The sequence below is a fragment of the Geotrypetes seraphini genome, chromosome 1 (assembly GCF_902459505.1).
Source record: "Geotrypetes seraphini chromosome 1, aGeoSer1.1, whole genome shotgun sequence".
NCBI classification, from domain to species: Eukaryota; Metazoa; Chordata; class Amphibia; order Gymnophiona; family Dermophiidae; genus Geotrypetes; species Geotrypetes seraphini.
In genome coordinates, this window is record NC_047084.1 from 494,890,941 (window position 1) to 494,914,237 (window position 23,297).

Sequence of the window (23,297 nt, forward strand, 5' to 3'; positions counted from 1 at the left end):
ATAACTCAGGGCGTGTTCCCCTGGAGCTGGACTTGCCCCTGATTTTTCAGGCATTTGTGTGTAGGCTGAGTGACCCCATGTTGATCCAGAGGACTGTAGCTCATTCTGGCTGCACCCCTCTCCAAAGATGGGCTGAGGGTTTCAGGCTCTCAGAACCTGTTTAAAAGACAGCCCAAAGAGACAAGCAGATGAAGAATCCTAGAAGCTTGTCTAAGGCAGAAATCTTCTCCATTATCTAGCTGTTGCAGGCACAGCACCAAGCAATTCTGTGAGTAAAGTCTATTACTTCTATGGGAAATTGGGGTGGTTCAAGAACTGGACTTTTGAGGGTCTCTGGAGCTCTTTCTATAGGGTCCCTCTCCTTCAAAAACCTCTTTTCTTAATTTTATATTGCTCTCCCTGGCTGTTTTCTGGTGCAAAAATGCTGTCATGGTGGCCATCTTAGATTTCCCAATTTTATTTAAAAAAAAGCCTCTACCTACCTCAAAACACCTCATTTTTGATAATAGTTTTTTTTATGGATTCCCAGGCCTTTTTTCTATCCCTATATTATGTCAGTTTTATGCTGGGTGGTCGACCTGAGAAGTGTCCATGTGCTGCACAGGATCACAGAGTGGTTTTAGTTCCCAAATGACAGTATGAGGCTTTAGCTGGCTTTGAAAGCAGTGGTAACAGCTTCCTGCCATAAGATGCTGCAGCAGGCTTCGGAGGAGAATGCATGGTCTTTTGGGGGGCTGATTATGTAATAGATGATCTATATGACATGAAAAAAGTCTGCTTGTTCATTCACTACATGCGCCATCTATAGCTTTCCCTGTCTGCTAAGGTTAATTAACTGCAAAAAAGTTGATCTAAAAGACAAAATTCATTTGTCACCTCAAGATAACGGAGATGAACTCTCCTCACATTCAGAATATCAAAACTTTGTCCTTTTTCATCATGCCTGTGGCATGGAATGCCGGAAGTCAGATTTCCAGATTTATATGGAAGACAGAGACCACTTTTGGTACAATGGAAGGTACAGTGCATAGAGACACACCCGCCTACGAAAACCTGAGGGAAAGCTCTCTGCATGACAGTGCACGACACGCCGAAACCCTTCCTTATGGTGACAGCCACTAGGAAAACCGTCTTGACTATAAGATCTATCAGTGAGGCATTAAGGGTTCAAATGGAGCCTTACAGAGGGTCCGTAGAACAACATTAAGATTCCACGTAGGGAGTGGTTGTTTCAAGGGAGCATGCAGCTGCAACACTCATTTCATGAATCTGGTTATGTCAAGATGGGAAGCTAAGGATCCTTTCTCCACTTGAGCTCCAAAGCATGAGATGCCGCAACCTGCACTTTGAAAGAACCACCACCAGGCTCTTTTCAAATGTGTCCTGAAGGAATGACAGGATTACGGAGCCATACATGGCTCCACCTTCTGATCAGCACACCAACGCTGAGAAATCTTCAAGTACTTAGCATAAGCCAAAACAGTTTCTGGCTTCTTTAGCACTCTCCAGACCAGTAGAGGTTAACTTTACGATTGGGTATATATCTAATCATGACCAGCAGGTGGAGACTGAAAACAAAACTTTGGGACAGTATATCCTAGCCCCTCCTCTCTATTTCCCTCAGTCTTCTTTCAGTCTCCAGCAGGTGTTGAGTGATCTGTACCCATCTCCCTTGGTAGGGCTGTTGGAATTTGTTTAGAGGTTTATTGTCCCTGTTTTTAGCCGGACGGAGCTTGGACGGACTCTGTTTGGGGGTTCGTCCGACCTCGGGGGTGTCAAACCCGGCGGGTCACGAGCGGGGTCCCTCCCCCCACTTCCTCCACCTCCCCATATTTTTTTAGAGGAGCCTCAGCAGTAAGCCTTGCCCCCTAAATCAAGCAAGGCATATTGCTTCGAGAGCCTGTGGAGTCTGTTCTGTAAAAAAAAAAAAAAAAAAAAAAATCCTGAGGTAGTGCTGGTCTGGAGGGTTGTATCCCTTTAAGAAAACTGTATTTTACTGTATTTTTTCAACTAACCGGCACTTTTTTACAGCTAGGTCGCGTATGGAGCAATGAGCACTTCTAAAGGGAAAAAGTGCTCATTGTGCTCCAGACGCGAGGCACTCGCGGCCGGCCTGTGCAAGCGGTGTTCAGGCCGGTGCGGTGGAGGAGCTCCGTCGGCAGCGGCTGCAGGCGCCCAGAGCTCCCCGCCGATGGTGCCTCGCGAGTCGGCAGGGAACGGTGGAGAAGCCCGGTCTTCTCCGTCCGCCCACGGAGGGATTCCCCGAGCCGCCGACGGTCGGGTTTTAGAGGATTCCCTCTCAGCTGATATTTTGACAGCTGATGCCGGCTTGCCTGTTTTAGCGGCTGAGACTATTCAGGTCTCTCAGCCGCTGCAGGCTATGGAGGGAGCTGTTTTGGCGGGAAAGACGCCATCTTCTCTGTCTGGCCCCTCCATTTTGTCTTCCACCTCAGGTGACCTTCCCCCTGTTTTGGCTAAGCAGGGGCAGGTTTCTGCTGGGTCCCCTGCTGTGGCAGGGAGTCCCTTGGGACCCTCGGGGGGTTTTTCCCCTGATTTTTTCTTTTCATTATGCAAAGCCTATTTTCAGGCGGCTGGGGGTCCCGGTTGCGCCCAGGGGGTCTCGGGGGGTGGGGTTTCCTCCGCGCTCCCTGCGGCTTTGCCTCTCTCGTCTGACGTGACGTCCCCTCCGCCGCCTCTCTTGTCCAAGCGTCCGCGGGTGTCGTGGGACGAGGATTTGTGGTCGGAGGAACGTGTCGGTCTGGAGGAGGACCTGGACCCTTCTGAGGAATTCCAGGACCCTCTGGAGGGGACGGAAGCTGGCGGCGGGTTGTCGGGTTTCCCGTTCTCCAGTGACGAGGCGTCCGTGGTGCGCCTTTTTCAGAGAGATGAGCTGCCTGACCTTATTCAACAGGTTTCTTCGGCTTTGCGTTTTGAGGACGCGCCGCCGGAGACTCCGCGTGTGGGGGACCCTCTGTTACGAGGGATCCGTTCCGTTTCCCGCTCTTTTCCTATGCATCAGGATATTCGGGATATTATTCTTGAGCAGTGGAAAACGCCGGAGACGCCGTTTCGGCTGGCGCGCAGCATGGCTCGCCTGTATCCCATTCCTGAAGGGGATCGGGCTACGTTAGCTTCGCCAGTCGTGGATGCGGTGGTCTCGGCTATTTCCAAGCGGCATACCGTGCCTGTTGAGGGCGGTTCTGCCTTGCGGGACTCTGAGGAGCGCAAATTGGAGACCATCCTTAAGCAAAATTTCCAAGTCTCTGCCTTTGGGGTCCAGGCGGCTATTTGTGGGGGACTGGTCGCTCGCGCCGTGTTTCGGTGGGCGGAGCGGGTCTTGGATCGAGAGTCTGACGACTGGTCTCTGGTGGATCAGGAGGTAGCGAAGATTGAGATGGCTGCCTCATTCCTCTCGGATGCTCTGTATGACTTGGTGCGGATCTCGGCTAAGTCCATGGCTTTTGGCGTGGCCGCAAGGCGTGTGTTGTGGCTGCGCGCTTGGGCGGCGGATGCTGCGTCCAAAGCTAAGCTTACTAAATTTCCCTTTCGGGGGTCGTTTTTATTTGGAGAGGACTTGGATAAGTTGATTCAGACTCTGTCGGACTCGAAAGTTCCCCGTTTGCCGGAGGACCGTGCCCGCCCGGTGTCTCGGGGTGGTGCGGCCCGGGGGCGTTTGCGGGAATTTCGCAAGTATCGCCCTGGGCGTGGGGCTGCTTCTTTCCAGTCTCCGGGGTTTTCCCGGGGTCGGTTCTTCCAGCACATGCAGCCCTTTCGGGGGGTCCGTCGGGGGGCAGGGAATCCCTCCGCCGGTTCCCCCGCTTCCCGTCCTGCACAATGACGCCTTGCCGGCGCCCCCCTTGGTTCCGGTGGGGGCCCGGCTGCGCGACTTTTTTCCCAAATGGGCCGAGATCACGTCCGATCAGTGGGTCCTGGAGGTGGTGCGGGACGGTTATGCCCTGGAGTTCGCCCGCTCTCTGCCGGATTTTTTCCTCGCTTCTCCGTGTCAGACTCCTGGGAAGACGCTGGCGTTTCGCCAGACCCTTCAGCGCTTGCTAGATCTCAGGGCAGTAGTTCCAGTGCCCCCCCCGGAGTGGGGCACGGGCAGGTACTCCATTTACTTTGTGGTGCCCAAGAAGGAGGGGACTTTTCGGCCCATCCTCGATTTGAAAGGGGTCAACAGGGCTCTCAAGGTTCCCTCTTTCCGTATGGAAACGCTGCGGTCGGTCATTCTGGCGGTTCAGCCGGGGGAGTTTCTCACTTCTCTCGATCTGACGGAGGCCTACTTGCATGTTCCTATTCGGACCTCTCATCAGCGTTTCCTGCGCTTTGCGATCTTGGGTCGGCACTATCAGTTCTGTGCGCTTCCCTTTGGGCTGGCCACGGCTCCCCGGACGTTCACCAAGGTGATGGTGGTCGTCGCGGCAGCCTTGCGGTCGGAGGGCATCCTGGTACACCCCTACCTGGACGACTGGTTAATTCGGGCCAAGTCGTTGCAGGAAAGCTCCCGGGTTACGGCTCGGGTGGTGGAGTTTCTCCGGTCGCTGGGCTGGGTGGTCAACCTTTCCAAGAGTCGGTTGGTTCCGGCTCAGCGTCTGGAGTACCTCGGGGTGCTGTTCGACACCTCCTTGGGGAAGGTCTTCCTCCCAGAGGCCCGGGTGAGCAAATTGCAGTCTCAGATTCGCCTGCTTTTGGCGTCCCGGTGTCCTCGGGCGCGAGATTTCCTCCAGGTCCTGGGGTCGATGGCGGCGTCCCTGGACGTGGTGAGGTGGGCGCGGGCCCACATGCGTCCTCTCCAGTATGCTCTGCTCCGGAGGTGGTCTCCCCAGAGGCACGGGATGGATGTTCCGGTTCCCCTGCGAGGCTTGGCGCGCTGCAGTCTGCGTTGGTGGCTCCGGACCCCTCACCTAGTTCAGGGGGTGGGTCTGGATCTTCCGCAGTGGACGGTGCTCCTTACGGATGCGAGTCTCCTGGGTGGGGGGGGCCCAGTGTCTGGGTCACTCAGCTCAGGGAACCTGGTCCACGGAGGAGGCCTCCTGGTCGATCAACGTGTTGGAGACCAGGGCGGTCCGGCTAGCGCTGTTGGCTTTCCACTCCCTTTTGTTGGGCAAGTCGGTCAGAGTCCTGTCGGACAATGCCACGGCGGTGGCTTATGTCAATCGTCAGGGGGGCACCAAGAGCACTCTGGTGGCGCAGGAGGCGGCTCGGCTCATGGTTTGGGCGGAGTCGCATCTTCTGGACCTCTCGGCCTCTCACATTGCCGGGGTAGAAAACGTTCAGGCGGACTTCCTCAGTCGTCACTTCTTGGATCCAGGAGAGTGGTGTCTCGGCGCCGAGGCGTTTCAGTTGCTAGTGCGTGCTTGGGGGCAGCCCCTGATGGATCTGATGGCTACAAGTGGCAACGCCAAAGTACCCCGCTTCTTCAGTCGTCGCAGGGACGGTCTGGCCGAGGGTCTGGATGCTCTGGTCCAACCGTGGCCAACGGAGGGGCTGTTGTATGTGTTCCCTCCGTGGCCATTAGTAGGCAGAGTACTGCTTCGCATTGTTCGCCATCCGGGGCTGGTGGTCTTGGTGGCTCCGGATTGGCCTCGTCGTCCGTGGTATGCGGATCTGGTGAGGCATCTGGTGGCGGATCCTCTTCCTCTGCCTCTCGAGTGCGATCTTCTGACGCAGGGTCCCATTCCCATGTTCGACCCGTCTCCCTTTTGTCTTACGGCTTGGCTCTTGAAAGGGGCCGCCTGAGTAAGAAGGGATATTCCGACAAGGTGATCTCTACACTTTTGGGGTCCCGGAGGCTTTCTACCTCTCGGGCTTATGTACGGGTTTGGCGTCTTTTTGAGGAATGGTGCCGAGCGCGGGGAGTGGTCTCCTTTCGCGCTTCTCTGCCTAACATTCTAGAGTTTTTGCAGGATGGCCTGGATAGGGGCCTGGCCTGGTCTTCTCTTCGGGTTCATCTGGCGGCCCTGTCGGCTTTTCGGGGGCTGGTGACAGGTAAGCGTTTGTCAGCCATTCCTGATGTGATTCGCTTTCTTAGGGCGGCCAAGTTGATCAGGCCTCCCATAAGGCCCTCGATTCCCTCTTGGGATCTCAATCTGGTTCTCTCTGTTCTAGTGCGCCCTCCTTTCGAGCCGTTGGATGGCTGTTCGTTGAAGGACCTTACGCTGAAGTCGGTCTTTTTGGTGGCCATTACTTCCGCTAGACGGGTGTCTGAGCTACAGGCTTTCTCTTGTAGGGCTCCCTTCCTGGAGTTTTCGAAGGAGCGGGTTGTTTTGCGGCCTGTTCCTTCCTTTCTGCCGAAGGTAGTTTCTCCTTTTCATGTCAATCAATCGGTGGTCCTCCCGGTCTTGGGTAGTCGGGAGGGTTCTTCTGAGCAACGACAGCTGCGCAAGTTGGATGTCGGTCGGGTCCTCCATGCTTATGTGCAGCGGACCCGGGATTTTCGGAGCTCCGATCATCTCTTTGTGTTTCTGGCGGGTCCTCGTCGGGGGGCTGGCGCTTCTAAGGCTACTATTGCGCGTTGGATCAAGGAGATGATTGCTTCCGCTTATCTTCTGAGTCAGAAGCCGGTTCCGGAGTTTCTCAAGGCTCATTCCACTAGGGGTCAGGCGGCTTCTTGGGCTGAGTCGTCGCTCGTGCCTCCGGTGGATATTTGTAAGGCTGCGGTTTGGTCCTCCTTGCATTCATTTGTTCGGCATTATCGGGTAGATGTTCAGGCGCGTCGGGACGCGGTGTTCGGTGAGCGTGTTCTGGTATCGGCCCTTCGGGGGTCCCGCCCGTGAGAGGGACTGCTTTGGTACGTCCCAATCGTAAAGTTAACCTCTACTGGTCTGGAGAGTGCTAAAGAAGGAGAAATTAGGTTCTTACCTGCTAATTTACTTTCTTTTAGCTTCTCCAGACCAGTAGAGGTCCCCACCCTGTCTGTTGTTGTTGTTGTTGGGGCTGTTGCGCGGGCAGTTTTTGGTTTTTGCTGCGGGTTCTAGTATTTTTCTAGGGCCGGGGAGAATTGAAGAACAGCGGCTGTGGCTCGGCTGGCTTAGCTGGCGAGCTGTGGGGACCTTCTTCCTTCGGGAATTTCTCCTCTGCATTTTCCAACAGCATTTTTGGGTATGTTATTTGTTACTCCTTTCGGAGTATTGTTTTTTCTCTCTGTTGTTTTCCAGTTCTTGGTTCTGCTTGGCTATTCGGCAGACTGAGGGAAATAGAGAGGAGGGGCTAGGATATACTGTCCCAAAGTTTTGTTTTCAGTCTCCACCTGCTGGTCATGATTAGATATATACCCAATCGTAAAGTTAACCTCTACTGGTCTGGAGAAGCTAAAAGAAAGTAAATTAGCAGGTAAGAACCTAATTTCTCCTTCTTGAATTGCAGAAAGGTAGTTATGACTACCTCTGAATATCCTTTCCATGCCAAGGCTGTGCACTCAACAGCCATGTTGGGAGACCAAAACTTTCCAGATTCTCCAGGGCAATTGGTCCCTGCAACAAAAGCATTGAAAGTAATGGCAGCTTGAGACATCTGTCTTTTTGTAGCCGCACTAGATCCATGTACCAAGATTCCATTAAATGCCCACCCTCCACTTTGCTCTTATACTACAAACATACCCCAATTCATAGCAAGTCATCCATAGATTTTATGGCTGGCATCTTTTCTTTCTCCAATATCAATGGTTTCTAAACTTTTTTTTTTAATTGGCTAATGAAAATAGACGACATGGCCAATCCAGTGCCACTAGCATCACCAACCCATGATGGTTTGATATTCTTCAAATAATCTGGCCTACCATTGGCCACGGGGGAAACACGTACAACAGCTCTTTTGTTGGCCAAGGCTGAACTAAGACATCTATGCCTGAGCTTCCCAGCTCAAATCATCAGGTTAAGCACCAAGAGATTTTCTTGTTGTCTGCTGATGCCAACAGGTTGATCGTCAAGTCTTCCCCAGCACTGAAAGCATTCTGGGACAAAGACCACTCCCCCGGATCCAGGGTCTGCCAAATGAAAAAAAACCCAAACAACACAGCTTGTTTACTCCTACTACATGCGCTGCCTATATGTCTTCAGGTGGGCTTCCACCCAACGAAACAATAACACTGCAACAGAGGTTTTGGGGCATGAATTGCAGTGGATGTTCTATAGTGATTTGGGGGGTTGCTGAATTCAAAACTAACTTTAATTTTTCAGTATAACCCTCAGATTTTTGGCAAAAGAGCATTATAATGCAAAAATTAACATTTTTCCTATATTTTCTAATGCTTGGAGTAAATGTTATAACAATTTCTGAAATATTAAAACAGTTTCCCTCAAATTAGATTTTTAAGCTAAAGTATTAATTTAGTGTTAGTGATGAACACAGGGAAAGGTTTAACCAGGACTTTGCTACAATGGAGAAAGGTTATCAGGGCAGATGGAATTCATCAATGCTGGCTGACTATTGTTGCACATTAATTAGAGATGCTCCTAATCTCGTTTATAAACACATTTCAACAGCAAAATGATTCTAGAAAATAATATTTATAGGAACTCTTAAATTGGCTAATGTGTTACATTATGACTTTATCATGCTATAAATATTTACGATTTGCTCAAAAAGCTATACGTGATAGGAGAAAACTGAGGCTATTTTCATACACAGGTCAAAACTCTATAAAAGTAAACCTCATTTTCTTCTTGCCCCAGAAAAAAAGTTAAAAATTTTTACTCAAAAATGTCTTAAGATTGGATTTAAAGTTTGATAAAGTTGTTGTCTTTTCTAAGGTAGTGGGGGAGGGCGTTCCAAAGGGAGCTGTAACCATGAAGATTGTTTTCAGAGTTGTGTCATAGAATATATGACGAATCAAGGGGACTGAAAAAAGATTTTGTTTGGTCGAACAAAGTGATCTTGAAGGGGAATAAGGTATGAGCAGTCGATCAATGAATGCTGGTGTACGTTCTGATCTTGCTTTAAAAGTAAGTAGGGGGATTTTGTATGTTATTTGATGGGTGACGGGAAGCCAATGCGCAGTGTGAAATAGAGGTGTGATGAACGAGGTTTTTTTCTTGTAGATTATTTTGATGGCGGTATTTTGGATTAATTGAAGTCTTCTCATCTCCTTTCCTTATTAGTAATCCCTTGATATAGGACATTACAATAGTCTAGCTTAGATATCACCAAAGAATGAATGAGGATATCCAGTGATGGGGTTTCAAGAAGAGTGGCAATAGAGCAGATCATTTTTAATTTGAAAAAACATTTCCTGATGACTGTATTTATCTGCTGGTGGAAAGAAAGTTTGTTGTCAATAAGGACTCTAAGAAGTTTGATTATATTTAATTTGATCGGTATTGATTTTATACGGATCGGGATTACTAGGGATTCTTGTTCATTAGAAGGAAAGAAGTGCCTTTTCTAGTTCCACTTTATCTTTTTTGAGATGCAATGACCAGTATTGCACACAGTATTCGATGTACGGTCACACCATGGAGTGATATTGGAGTGCAAATTTTCATTAGCCAATTAAAAAAAAAAAGTTTAGAAACCATTGATATTGGAGAAAGAAAAGATGCCAGCCATAAAATCTATGGATGACTTGCTATGAATTGGGGTATGTTTGTAGTATAAGAGCAAAGTGGAGGGTGGGCATTTAATGGAATCTTGGACAATAATACATATTTCATGCTTTAGAAAAGGTTGAAAGTAGACTCAATAACTGTAAGCATGGTTTAATGGTGAAGTGGAAAAGGCATTATTCAGAAAATAGAAAGCAGAATTAATGAGGAAAACAGGGATGAGCACAATCAATGGTAAGTTTAGATGTGAAATATTAATAAGGCAGGCCAAGAGAGACTTTGAAAAGAAGTTTGCGGTAGAGATGAGGACTAATACTAAGAGCATTTTCAAGTACATTTGAAGCAAAAACTCCATGTGGGAATTAGTCTGCTAGATTTCCAAGGGATAGAACAAGTGTTCAGGGAGGGCCAGGAAATCTTGCCTTGGTCTTTTACTGTGGAAGATGTTGGGGCTTACTCATATCAGAAACTTTGACAGTGATTCAGAGTACTTAAACCCTAAAATTTGAGTGTCCTCTATATAATCCGGGGGGCAGTGTTTGTTTCACCTCCTGCCCACAAACCAAGACTGCTGCAATAAATCCGTAAAGGCAGAAATCTATCTTGACTGGCTAACCCCCTCCTTTACTAACCCATAGCGTGGATTTTAGTGCCGGCATCGGCGGTAACTGCTCTGATGCTCCTATGTGTTCCTATGTGTGTCGGAGCAGTTACTGCCACTGCTGGCGCGAAAACCCGCGCTAAAGATTAGTAAAGGAGGGGGGGGGGGGTAAGTTTGGTTCTGTGCCGCCTATGAGAATACAGGGGCTGCTTATGCTCCACAAACCCGACGTCATCAGTACCAGATGAAATGCTAGAAGCTATTCTAACAGGGATTATGTACTGCACTGTAGTAAGATTTTGCACTTAATTTTTGCATTTAACTTATGTTAAGCACAAAACCTGTGCACAGTTAGCTTACTGCCTTAAATATTCCCATATAGTTATTGCATAGAAAAGTACTTTATCATTTGGTAAGTGTTATGAGGTAGTAAGAGTAACTTCCCTGTCACTTGTGCAATTAGCATGGATAAAGTACCCTGCAGTAACTGTAATGTGCAGAACATCTCCATTTCCCACCTGTAACCTGCCTATTTTTGGTTCATAGTCAGTGGTGCGCAAGACACCAGCGTGCTGACAATTCAGCGCAAGAAAAAAGTGTGCCGCCGAAAGCCGCCAAAAACTTATTTTTAAAGAGTTCCGATGAGGGGTGTGGGGTGAACCCCCCCACTTTAATGCATAGTGTTCGCGCTGCCGTGGGTGTGTGTGTGTGTGTGTGTGGGGGGGGGGGTGCAACCCCCCACATTGTAGAGAAAACTGAACTTTTTCCAATTTTTTTTTTTTTTCAGGAAAAGTTCCATTTTCTCTACAATGTGGGGGGGTTGCACCCCCCACACTCCCCCCAACAGCAGCGCGAACACTATGCATTAAAGTTGGGGGGGTTCCCCCCACACCCCCCATCGTAGCTCTTTAAAAATAAGTTTTTCGGCATGCGCTTCTTTCTTGCGCTGGATTGTCGGCACGCTGGTGTCTGGCATGCGATTATCCCGTCACCCTATTTTCTGCTCCATAATACTGCTTGAATTAGCATATGCAACCTGTTACACACACTGGTTTGACAGTGTATGCTAATTCACATGCAGTAAAAGAAGAGGATTCCCCATAAAACTGACAAGTAGATTGAAAACAACTTGTCAAAGAAAAATACTTTCTGCTGTTTTATTGTTTCTATAGCACTATAGGGGCTGATGTAGGAAGACATGTCGCAGAGCTGGCTCTATGCATTGGTTCTATTGCACAGTTGTGACCATGTCCAGGAAAACATGACTTAAAGTCACAGATCAAAATATTGAGAGTGGCCAATTTTTATGTAACTGCTTTTGGGTCTGTGACATGTTTTATGTGAAAAAAAAGGAAAAAGCTATTTTTTTAATATCAGAGTCAGGGGGGAAGGATGGGGGATCATTAGACTATCAGGGATGTTGTGGGAGTAGGGGCGAGGTCAGAAGGAAGGATGGGAGCCACTAGATCAGTGTTTTTCAACCTTTTTACACCTATGGACCAGCAGAAATAAAAGAATTATTTGGTGGACCGGCATCGGTCCGTGGACCAGCGGTTGAAGAACACCGGGCTAAGTCGTGGGCCAGACTCCGCCCATCTCTACCCAAGTTCCACCCAGACACCGCCCCCATAATAGTACTAATTGCACCTTGCATGTCCCGTACCTCATCTGGAAGCCTTCCCTCTGATGTTGCAACGTCAGAGCGAAGGCTTCCGGTTCAAGCACAGGATGCCCTTAGGAGCCACTGCCCATGGCTTTGTGCACTGAATCAGTTAGGAAGAGGGAGCTGGCTCGAAGATAATGCTGCATTGATCGCACCGTGGACTGGCGGTTGAAGAACACTGTTTTGGGCCTGATGCACGTGCTGGCCATGTGGACCGGCAGGAAATTTCTGTGGACTGGCACTGGTCCATGGACCGGTGGTTGAAGAACGCTGCACTAGATTACAGGGCTTTTTGGATATATTTGGGGATGGGTTAGGGAAAAAGTTGGCTAGATTCCAGGACCGGAATGAGGGGGAACAATGTAGAAAAATACTGGAACAGTTGGTTTGGTTCAGGGGTTCCCGCAACAAGTTGATTTCTCATACTGTACGCATCAGCACACAAGTTATAAGCCGTTCTGCATTGCTGAGAATTCACTTACAGCTAGGGGGCATTCAATGAAGCTACTAAGTAGTAAATTTTAAAACAAACTGGAGAAAATATTTCTTCACTCAATTTGTAATTAAACTAGAATATTAATTTGTAATGAAATGTTAAACTTTGTGCTTATATGAGAGTTAATCAAGTGTATATCTTTAAGTTCATATGAGTTTAATTGCTACACTTGTTGTAACATAAAAAAAATAAAGAATTAAAAAATAATAATAATTTGTAATTAAACGTGTAACAAACTGTACATTGTAATTCGCTGCATTTCTTTTAAGTTTCTACTTATTATAATTTCACTGACTATTCTACATATTGTAACTCGCTGTTTGTCCAGCTCTCTTCAATGTAAACCACCTAGAAGTCGCAAGATTATGGCGGTATAGAAGAATAAAGTTATTATTATTATTAAAATCTGGAATTCATTAAAATCTGGAATTATTAAAATCTGGAATATCATTAAAATCTGGAATGTAGTGAAAGCAGTTAGGGCTCCTTTTACAAAGCCGTGCTAGAGCCTTAACGCGCAGAATAGCGCGTGCTAAATTGCCCCGCACGCTAGCCGCTACCGCCTCCTTTTGAGCAGGCGGTAGATTTTTGGCTAGTGCGTGCGTTAAAAACGCTAGCGCACCTTTGTAAAAAGGAGCCCTTGGCTTAGCAGGGTTTAAACAAGATTTTGGAAAATTTTTTTCCGTTGTCCGGGTGTCGCTGTATCTGGGTAGCCTAAGAGCAAGATTTGGATAATTTCCTAAAAGAAAAGTCCATCAGTCATTATTAAGATGGACTTGGGGAAAATCCTCTGCTTCTTTCTAGGATTAGTAGCATGAAATCTGTTTTACTCCTCTGGGATCCTGCCAGGTAATTGTGAGCTGGCTTGGTTACTGTTGGAAACAGGACACTGAGCTTAATGGATGTTCAGTCTGCCCCAGTATGGCAGTGCTTATATGATCTTAACATTATATAATAAACGATTTAATAGTGAATAGACAATTTAGTAAGCAAGATTTTGTGTGACCCTGGCAATACATAAGTAAAGATTGAAGTTGGGTTTTTTTCTCTTTATTTGTACTATGACCTACATTTAATTCAAAACCAAGGTTAAGCCATACCTTTTTTTTTTTTTTTTTTCCCCAGCTTATTCTGTCCTTATTGTACAATGGTCTAGATTTTTGTGCTTTTTTTGAGTTTTAAACATGTCTTTTACAGCTCTTGATCTACGGCAATGTGGTATTTCAAATGAAGGAGCAAAAACTTTACTGAATGCTCTTCAGTCCAACATGATCCTCATGGTATTAGATATACGAGAGAATCCATTAATTGGTACGTACTGATTTTATCTTGGTTCTGTGTTCTAGATAAGTGGAGTGCAGTAAGATATGTTCCCTTCCTTGTCATTGTGGTTGTTTTTTTATAATGGTATCCCAGGAAACTGTTCATAGTTGCCTTTTGATACAATGCATGTTTGCAATTTTGTATCTAGATGAACTAAGATGCATCTTAAAATGTTTTACTGCAGTGGTCTCAAACTCCAACCCTTTGCAAGGCCACATTTTGGATTTGTAGGTACTTGGAGGGCTTCAGAAAAAAAAAAATAGTTAATGTCTTATTAAAGAAATGACAATTTTGCACTAGGTAAAACTCTTTATAGTTTATAAATCTTTCATTTTGGCTAAGTCTTAACAATAATATTGTCATTTATAGCTAAAGAGACATGTGATCAAGAAACTCTTTTATTTTACTTTTTGTGATTATGATAAACATACTGAGGGCCTCAAAATAGTACCTGGTGGGCCGCATGTTGTCCCCGGGCCGCGTGTTTGAGACCACTGTCTTACTGCATTCAGATCCTAGGCTGATAAATGTTTATTCTCATGTGGTGCAGTGGCTGAAAATAATGTTTAGAATGATAACTAATATTTTCTTAAAAAAAAAAAAGCATGGGAAGACACTTTTTAAAATGTGCACACATTTCATAATTTCCTCTGCAATCAAAATAATAATATGTAACTCCCCTCCGAGTACTTGATTTGGCAATTGGGAGAAGGAGGGTGAATTTCAAATCTGGGGAAGGAGACAAAAATCATTTCAAAAATCTTTGCAGAATTTTTTTTGTAACTTCATTTTTATTGAGAAGAAAATTTTCCAAATACAAGAGAAATCAGAAAATAGCATCTCTTATATTTTTTTAAATATTGTGCACAGAGGGGGAATGAGCGATTGAGTCGGTGCAGATCCCTGACAGTAGTAGCAGCCTCCTGTCACTGCTGTCAGGGCTTCTGCTGGCTTGCTTTTTTTTTTTTTTTAATGGCACATATTTTGCGTGTATTACACTCGCAAAATATCTGCCCAATAACAAAAAGAAGAAAAAAAAGTCGTCGTCCCCCGACAAAGTGCCCCTCCTTCCCTCCCTTCCTGAACAAAAAAAAATGGCAGGAGGGATGGCCACTCCCTCCTGCCACCAGATGCTAAACTAGAGAGCTGCACGGGAACGGGGACGACGGGGGACCCGCGGGCATCCCGCGGGTTCCCCCTTCGGGTCGCGGGGATCCCGTGGGGACGCCCCTAGGGTCGCGGGGATCCCGTGGGGACGCCCCCTAGGGTCGCGGGGATCCCATGGGGATGCCTCCGAGGGTCGCGGGGCTCCTGCGGGGCTGGATGTACTCAGTCGCGCGGCTCTTCTTCTCCCTACCTTCTCTGCTTGCAGCACAGAGCCGAACGGAAGTCTTCCCGACGTCAGCGCTGAAGTCTGAGGGGAGGGAGGGCTTAAACAAAGCTTAAACAAAGCCCTCCCTCCCTCCGACGTCAGTGCTGACGTCGGGAAGACTTCCGTTCGGCTCTGTGCTGCAGGCAGGGCAGGTAAGGAGAAGGAGAGTAGCCTCGCGGTTCGAGTGGCTACCAAGGGAGGGGGGCGGTCCGCCCCGCCCTGGTTGCAGCACAGCCGGCCAGGTCCCCTTACTTTTGTGGCACTTCCCCGACCGACCGATAACAGCCCGGGTCCGACAATCCTCCCTGCCCTGTAGCCGCGAATCTAAATTACCTTCTTACAGCAGCTGTAAGAAGGTAATTTAGATTCGCGGTTAAGGGCAGGGAGGTTTGTCGGACCAGGGCTGTTGTCGGTTGGTCGGTCGGGGAAGTGCCACAAAAGTAAGGAGACCTGGCCGGCTGTGCTGCACCCGGGGCGGTAGAGAAGGAGGGGGGAGAAGGACGCTGAAAGGCCATGGTGAAGACAGGAGGGGGGGGAAGGACTCTGAAAGCACTTGAAGACAGAGGAGGGAGAAGGACGCTGAAAGCACATGGGGGAATACAAAGGGGTGGAGAAGGACGCTGAAAGGCCATGGGAAGGGCGGGGGGGGGGGAAGGACTCTGAAAGCACTTGTGGAAGACAGAGGGGGGAAGGACTCTGAAAGCACTTGTGGAAGACAGAGGGGGGAGAAGGATGCTGAAAGCACATGGGGAAGACAAAGGGGTGGAGAAGGACGCTGAAAGGCCATGGGGAAGACAGAGAGGGAGAAGGACGCTGAAAGGACATGGGGAAGATGGGGGGAGAAGGACACTGAAAGGAAATGAGGAAGAGAGAGACGCTGGCAGGGAAGAGGACAGATGCCAGACTATGGGGGGAGCGGAGAGAAGAAGATGGGTGCCAGACCAATTTGGAAGGGGGAAGAAAGGGAGAGGCACAGTAACAGAGCAAATGGAAGATGCAGAAGGAAGAGAGACAGTGGATGGAAGGAATTGAATGAGAACATGAGGAAAGCAGAAACCAGGCAACAAAGGTAGGAAAAAAATTGTATTTCTTTTTTTTTTTTTTTTTGCTTTAGGATAAAGTAGTATATTAGTTGTGTTGATAAAAATTTATAAACATTAGAGGCTCTGGTAGAAACCCGTTTACAAAGTATGTATTCTTCCCAATTAATATTTTCAAATTAATAAAGTCTTTTTGCTTATTTGTAAATGGGTTTCTACCAGAGCCTTTAATTCAGTAGCATAATTAAATGAAATAACTATTTCTGAAGTTTATAGGGACGGGCGGGGACGGAGGGGATTCCTCGCGAGGACGGGTGGGGACGGAGGGGATTCCTCGCGGGGACGGGTGGGGACGGAGGGATTCCTCACGGGGACGGGTGGGGACGGGTGGGATTCCTCGCGGGGACGGATGGGGACGGGTGGGACTTTGGCGGGGACGGGTGGGGACGGGTGGGATTTCTGCCCCCACTCCACTCTCTATGCTAAACCCGACGTGCCCCCCTCCCCCCTGTGCAGAAGTAATATGGCAGGTGGGATGCGCTCTCCCTCCTGCCATTGCCCCCACCCCTCCACAAACTGATATGGCAGGAGGGATGCCCACTCCCTCCTGCCATCGGGCCCCCTCGGTCGGGTCTCCCCCCCCCATTTGGGTTTCTCTTACCATCGCCCTCTCCCTCCCAGTACCTTTAAGTCTGGAGCAGGAGGGATGCCCACTCCTTCCTGCCACAGGACACCCCTCACCCCCCCTGAACCTCCCCCTACTTTTTTAAAAAGTTGGAAGCAGGAAGCCCGCTCTGAGGCTCCTTCTTTGGGCCTGACAGTCATAAATGATGGGTCTTCCCTTCCCTATTGCAGCATGTGATGTATGGAGAGGGGCCAAAGACCATGATTGGTTCAGTCACCTAAGGCCTCTCCCAAGGCATCTGAGTCAATAGGGCTTTAGGCACCTCTCTCTCTAGCCAGGATATTGAGGGAGGAGCCTAAGGCTCTGATTGGTCAAGCCAATGGGGGGTGGGGGTGGCTCAGGGGTGCCTGGTACATGGGGGGGCATGGCGCGGTGGTGTTCTGCATGGGGGAGGGGGTTCTTTTTTTAATGGAGCAGATTGTGTGTGTGTAACACTTACATGACATCTGTACCATTAAAAAAAATAAGAAGCCCTTACAGCAGTGACAGGAGGCTGCTTCCCCTGTCACTGCTGTTAGGGCTCTGTGCATGTGTCAGTCACTCACTGAGCGATTGATCGGTCGCATTTGCGTGCAAACTTGATAGCACATTGATCGCTGCTCGAGAATCGGCCAAAGAATTGGCCAACAGCGATCCAGTCGATAACTTTAGTGCATCTGGCCCTTCGTGTATCTGACATTTGAGCAGTGTTTTCTAGTGCTCCCAGTTGCTAACTTTTTTTTTTTCAGTTTGATGCTTTGAGCTATGTAGGACTTAAAATAGTGAGAAAAAGTTTGTTTAAGTCACTGGCATGTGTTCATCTACTGTTTCTCTTTGTTCTTTGAGGATGTTTTAGCCCACTGATTTTGCCAGGTACTTGTGACCTGGATTTGCAACCGTTGAAAACAGGATACTGGGCTTGATGGACCTTTGGTCTGTCCCAGTATGCCATTGCTTATGTTCTTATGTTAGAAAAGCTTTTTTTTTAAATGTTGAGTTTTTTTCTTTAAAAAAAAAGCTCTGGGTTTTAATATGAGGATATTGACCATTAATTTATACTTTTCAGCAGTTAATTTTTAATTTATTCTTCTTAGATCGTGCTTTGCTGAAAGCCGTTATTGAAAAAGTTCTGGTGAATGCAAAGGGTATTAATTCTGAGGTAAGTTTTTATTTTTTATTTTTTCCTATTTTAGGATGTGACCCTGTTTGTGACTTTGCAGAGACTCATGTATGAGTACCAGTTGTATGTAAATTTTTTCAAGAAACTGTTAGAATAATCTTTATATGTCTCTTAATTAATACATTAGTCAACCTAAAAATATATTAAAAATAGTAATTCATTTAGGGCTCCTTTTACAAAGCCGCGTTAGCGGTTTAACGCACGTAATAGCGCACACTAATTTGCCGGCCGCGCTAGCCGCTACCGCCTCCTCTTGAGCAGGCGGTAGTTTTTCGGCTAGCGTGGGGGTTAGCGCGCGCTAAAAAAGGTGCGTGCGATAAAGCCGCTAACACAGCTTCGTAAAAGGAGCCCTTAGTAAAGCTACAAACAAAGCTATTCACATCTTTTACCTCTTTGTCTATAACTGTGTCCAGAGGCCAAACATATGAAGGACTTGTAAGTTTTGTTAAAACAGTATCTTAGGCAACATAAGCAGCAGAATTTGTTTAGGTATTTTCCTGTATTTGAGTTTAATTTAATCACTGCGATACCTTTTTTTATTTTTTAATATTGGACTAACTTTAATACAGGACATCGGGATCTGGAATTCCTATCACATTTTAAGCCTTAAAATTTTACTGCTTTTGTAGCCTTTAGAGTACTGTATACACTCGAATATAAACCAATACGAATATAAACTAAGGTAACATTTCCCCCCCCTTCCTATTTTAAGGGAAAAATGTTAACTCAAATATAAACCGAGGGTCTATAGTCAAGTGCTGCCTAGTTGAACACCCATCCGATCTGTCCCCCTTCTGAACCCCGTGCTGGTCTCTCCACAGGTCCACATTAAATCCTGGAGGTCCAGTGCTGAGCTGAACCGAGACGGGAGCGATTCCGCCCTCTCCCGACGTGAGGTGTCGAGTTCTGTCCCAGCTGTCATCTGGCTATAGAATCACATAAGAACATAAGAATTGCCACTGCTGGGTGAGACCAGTGGTCCATCATGCCCAGCAGTCCGCTCTCGCGATGGTCCTTAGGTCAAAGACCAGTGCCCTAACTTGAGTCTAGCCTTACCTGCGTACGTTCTGGTTCAGCAGGAACTTGTCTTTCCTTGTCTTGAATCCCTGGAGGGTGTTTTCCCCTATAACAGCCTCTGGAAAAATGTTCCAGTTTTCCAACACTCTCTGGGTGAAGAAGAACTTCCTTACGTTTGTATGGAATCTATCCCCTTTTAACTTTAGAGAGTGCCCTCTCGTTCTCCCTACTTTGGAGAGGGTGAACAACCTGTCTTTATCTACCAAGTCTATTCCCTTCATTATCTTGAATATTTCGATCATGTCCCCTGTCTCCTCTTTTCAAGGGAGAAGAGGCCTGGTTTCTCTAACCTCTCACTGTACGACAACTCCTCCAGCCCCTTAATCATTTTAGTCCCTCGTTTCTGGACCCTTTCGAGTAGTACTGTGTCCTTCTTCAAGTATGGAGACCAGCGCTGAACGCAGTATTCCAGGTGGGGTCATACCATGACCCAGTACAGCGGCATGATAACCTTCTTCGATCTGTTCATGATCCCCTTCTTAATCATTCTTAGCATCCTGTTCACCCTTTTCACCACTGCAAGCTCCCTCCTTCCCTGCCTCAAAGAAGCAGCATAGGCTTCTCTCAGGTCTACCTTAGTCACTGGTGATTCAGTGGAATGGGTCATGGCAGGAGAGATCCTTTTATGCTCCTGCCCATGCAGTCTCACTGAAAAAATGGCCGCCTATTCACCACCCCTTCATTTCTCTTGAGACTGTCATTGGAATACTTTTAATGTTTTACACATACATTTTGATATTGTCATCTTTTGTTCATTCCTGAGCTGAAGAATGTTCTGCTTTTGAAAGCTTGCTGAATGTGTTAAGTTAGTCCAATAAAAAAATCACCTTATTTTCCCTTTGTTTTACTTTTTTGCTATCTTATAACATACTAATTTGACTCTTGTTTTTTTCTGGACCATCTCTTTATGGTATTCAATAGTTACAAAAATATTTCATTGAGATAAATCAGAGCAGGCTCACTAAATACAGGCTAACTTCCAAAGGAGATATCGGTGATCTGGGGGAGGGGGTGATAGAGATTAGTGCTGCCCGATTCAGGAAAAAAAATTTTTGATTCGATTCAGCCTACTGAATTGGTTTTTCGATTAGATTAGATTTTCCTGCCCAATTGGGTGTTTTTTTCAAACATCCTGGTGGGTTTATTTTATAGCACTTACTTAAACAAGGGAATTCGAATAATCAAAGGTGAACTTTATATCCACTTTCATTGATCACCTTACAAAATCATGCTATTTAAATATATAATGTATAGCTACATTATAGCTGGTGCTTAATAGTGAACACTCAGACCCACAACTTAATCCGAGTGAAAAATCACAGAGAAGCATCATAGTAGTTCACAGTTTCACCCACCAGAACCATATACCATAGATCAAAAAATTCCAATTATCTCGAATGAAGCAAAAGATAACTTATCTTGGTCTGTGGTGGGAAAACATTACAGCTGCTCCGGGCACCTCCTTAAATATTTGAATAGAATTAATACATATACACCGACCCCCCCCAACCTAGGTTTCACCGATGGCTTTTTCAGGAGGGGTACTACAAAAAAAACAAGTGATACTGATTAGAGAATGACACGGGGAAAAAATCTGTCCCCATCACTGCACCGTCCCCGGCCCACCATCCTCTGCACCGTCCCGTTACCGCCGTTCCCTTCACCGCCCCGTCACCGTCACCGCCATCCCTTTCACCGCCACTTCCATCCCATTCACCGCCCCGTCACCGTCCCCATCTAGCACCCATCTTCTTCCCTCCGCTCCCCCATAGTCTGGCATCTGTCTTCTTCCCTTCCAGCGTCTTCTCCCCACTCTGCCTTCCACATTTCCTTTCAGGGTCTGTTCCTCTCTACCCTCTTTCAATGTCTATTCTATTCCTTTCCACCACCACCCTTCCCTCCCTCCTTTACCATCTGTTCCTTTCTACCACCCTTCTTTCATATCTTCTATCAGTCCCCCCACCATCACTAGCAGTCTCTCTTCTCCCTTACCATGAGCAAATAGAACTTCTGAAAATTGTATTGCTGAGGCATTATTTCTAGTACGCCATTTTTTCCAGATGGATAATGACATCAATTTTATAATTCTTACTGTCTGCTCAGATTTCATTCACAATTTGGTTTGTGTTTTGTACCTGAGGATTCCATGAGGCATTTAACCTTTTCCTGTCTCTTCTGTGATTTCAAGTTGATTCCTTCAATAATGGAGTCTCAAGGCAGTAGCAGTTTTCTATTTTGGGCTCTTTTGACATTGTTTAAGGGATTTCTTGTACATTTGGTGCTGGTCTTCTTTGATGAGGTCACTTCAGAATCTATTTCCAAGGAAGAGAAACTTTTTCCCTTTCACCCCCTCCTTCCTTGTGTGAGCCGGAACACGCGGTCCCCGCAAGCAAGTAATTTTATATCATTTTAATTCTATTCATTCATAGAAATTAAAGTCTAGATAATGCCAGTCACATAACAAAACATGATTTTACAAAAATAATTCCCTGCACAGTCAAGCCTGCAAGGATTACTAGATGTCTTTCAGGAGCTCCCCTCCCTCCCTCCCCCTTACCTTTGTGGCCAAGTCAAAATGATCTACCAAAATAAAATTTTAAAAACACAAAGCACGCTGTACGCAGAGAAAATGTTAATTATCATTTATATTCCGTGGGTTTTCAAAGAGGTCAAGGCAGATGACTTTATGCAATGTCACCTCAGTAACAACTATACAAAAAGACAAATATTCCCCCTCCCTTTTTACTAAACTGCGATAGCGGTTTTTAGCGCAGGGAGCTGCGCTGAATGCCCCATGCTGCTCTCGACGCTCATAGGCTCTCTGCGCTAAAAACCGCTATTGCGTTTTAGTAAAAGGGGGCCATAGTGCAAAATATAGACAGCAGATATAAATTCTCAAAACGGACACATTTTGATCACTAAGTTGAAAATAAAATCATTTTTCCTACCTTTTTGTCTGGTGATTTCATGAGTCTCTGGTCCTTCTTCTGATCCTTCTTCTTTCTTCTCCTGCCCCCCTCTTTCTTTCTCTCTCCCCCTGGCTCCCCTCTTTATTTCTGCCTTTCTTTCTCTCTCCCCCTGGCCTCCCTCTTTCTTTCTCTCTCCCCTTGGCCCTCGCCTTTCTTTCTCTCTCCCTCTGGCCCCCCTCTTTATTTCTGCCTTTCTTTCTCTCTTCCCTTGGCCTCCCTCTTTATTTCTCTCTCCCCCTGGCCCTCCTCTTTCTTTCTGCCTTTCTTTCTCTCCCTCTTGACCCCCTCTTTCTTTCTGCCTTTCTTTCTCTCTCCCCCTGACCCCTCTTTATTTCTGCCTTTCTTTCTCTCTCCCCTGGCCCCCCTCTTTATTTTTTCCTTTCTTTCTCTCTCCCCCTAGCCCCCACAAAGCCATCATGCCAATTTCTCCACTTCCACGATTCTTTCCCTACCCTAACCCCCAAGCCAGCAGCCGATTTCTCCCTGCTCCTTCCCCGATGTCCTGATGTCCTGAACTTCATCGGTCAGCAGCAGCATTCACAATTCACTGCTGTTGCCCGCTTCAGGCCTTCCTCTCTGTCGGGCCCTGTCTTCATGAAAACAGGAAGTAGGCAGGACCCGGCAGAGAACAAGGCCTGAAGCCGGCAACAGCAGCGAATTGTAAATGCTGCTGCTGCCCGAACAAGGTAATGGAGCACCAAGGCAGACCGTTTCTCCCCCCTCCCAGCCGAACCCCCGCTGACCCTCCTATCTCTCCCCCCCGTGAACCTTTCCGACCCTCCCAGTGAGAGCAGCAAACCTCCTTCGCGGCTTTCTCCTACCTCTGCCGCGTCACTGATGACATCATCAGTGATGCAGCAGAGGGAGGAGAAAGCCGACGCTACTGGAGGGAGGTTTGCTGCTTTCGCTGGGAGGGTCGGAAAGGTTCACTTGGGGGGGGGAGAGATAGGAGGGTCAGCGGGGGTTCGGCTGGGAGGGGGAGAAGCGGTCTGCCTCGGTGCTCCAAGGCCTGGCACCATTACCTTTTTCGCCCCTCCCCCCCCCCCCCTTGGTACGCTACTGCTCTCCAGCTCTCCTTAGTTTGCCGGTTTTCTTTTTCGGCGACCGGCACGCTTTCAAAGAGCCGCGCATGCACGGCTGCTCAAAGTTCAATCTTCTGCTCTGCTGCAACTTCCTGTTTCCGGTTGGGTCAGAGCAGAAGATTGAATACTGAGCAGCCGCGCGTGCGCAGCTCTTTTGAAAGCGTTCCAGTCGCCGAAAAAGAAAGCCGGCAAACTAAGGTGAGGTGGAGAGAGGAAGCTGGTTAAACAATCGAGCCGATGTGCGGGTGGGGGCTGCGGGGACCGTACCATCCTTTATGCCTCACTGCG

The 23,297-nt window shown here is 47.4% G+C and overlaps 1 protein-coding gene across 5 annotated transcripts in view; it reads left to right on the forward strand.

Annotated features, from left to right (window-relative positions):
• The window catches only part of CEP78 (centrosomal protein 78), a 160,466-nt gene that overhangs the window by 51,067 nt on the left and 86,102 nt on the right, over positions 1-23,297 (forward strand). For all 5 annotated transcript variants that reach the window (XM_033927115.1, XM_033927098.1, XM_033927124.1 and 2 more), the window contains 2 exons: positions 13,500-13,613; positions 17,796-17,860. In XM_033927115.1, the coding sequence (XP_033783006.1) occupies positions 13,500-13,613; positions 17,796-17,860 (179 nt within the window). The remainder of the gene's footprint in view (positions 1-13,499; positions 13,614-17,795; positions 17,861-23,297) is intronic.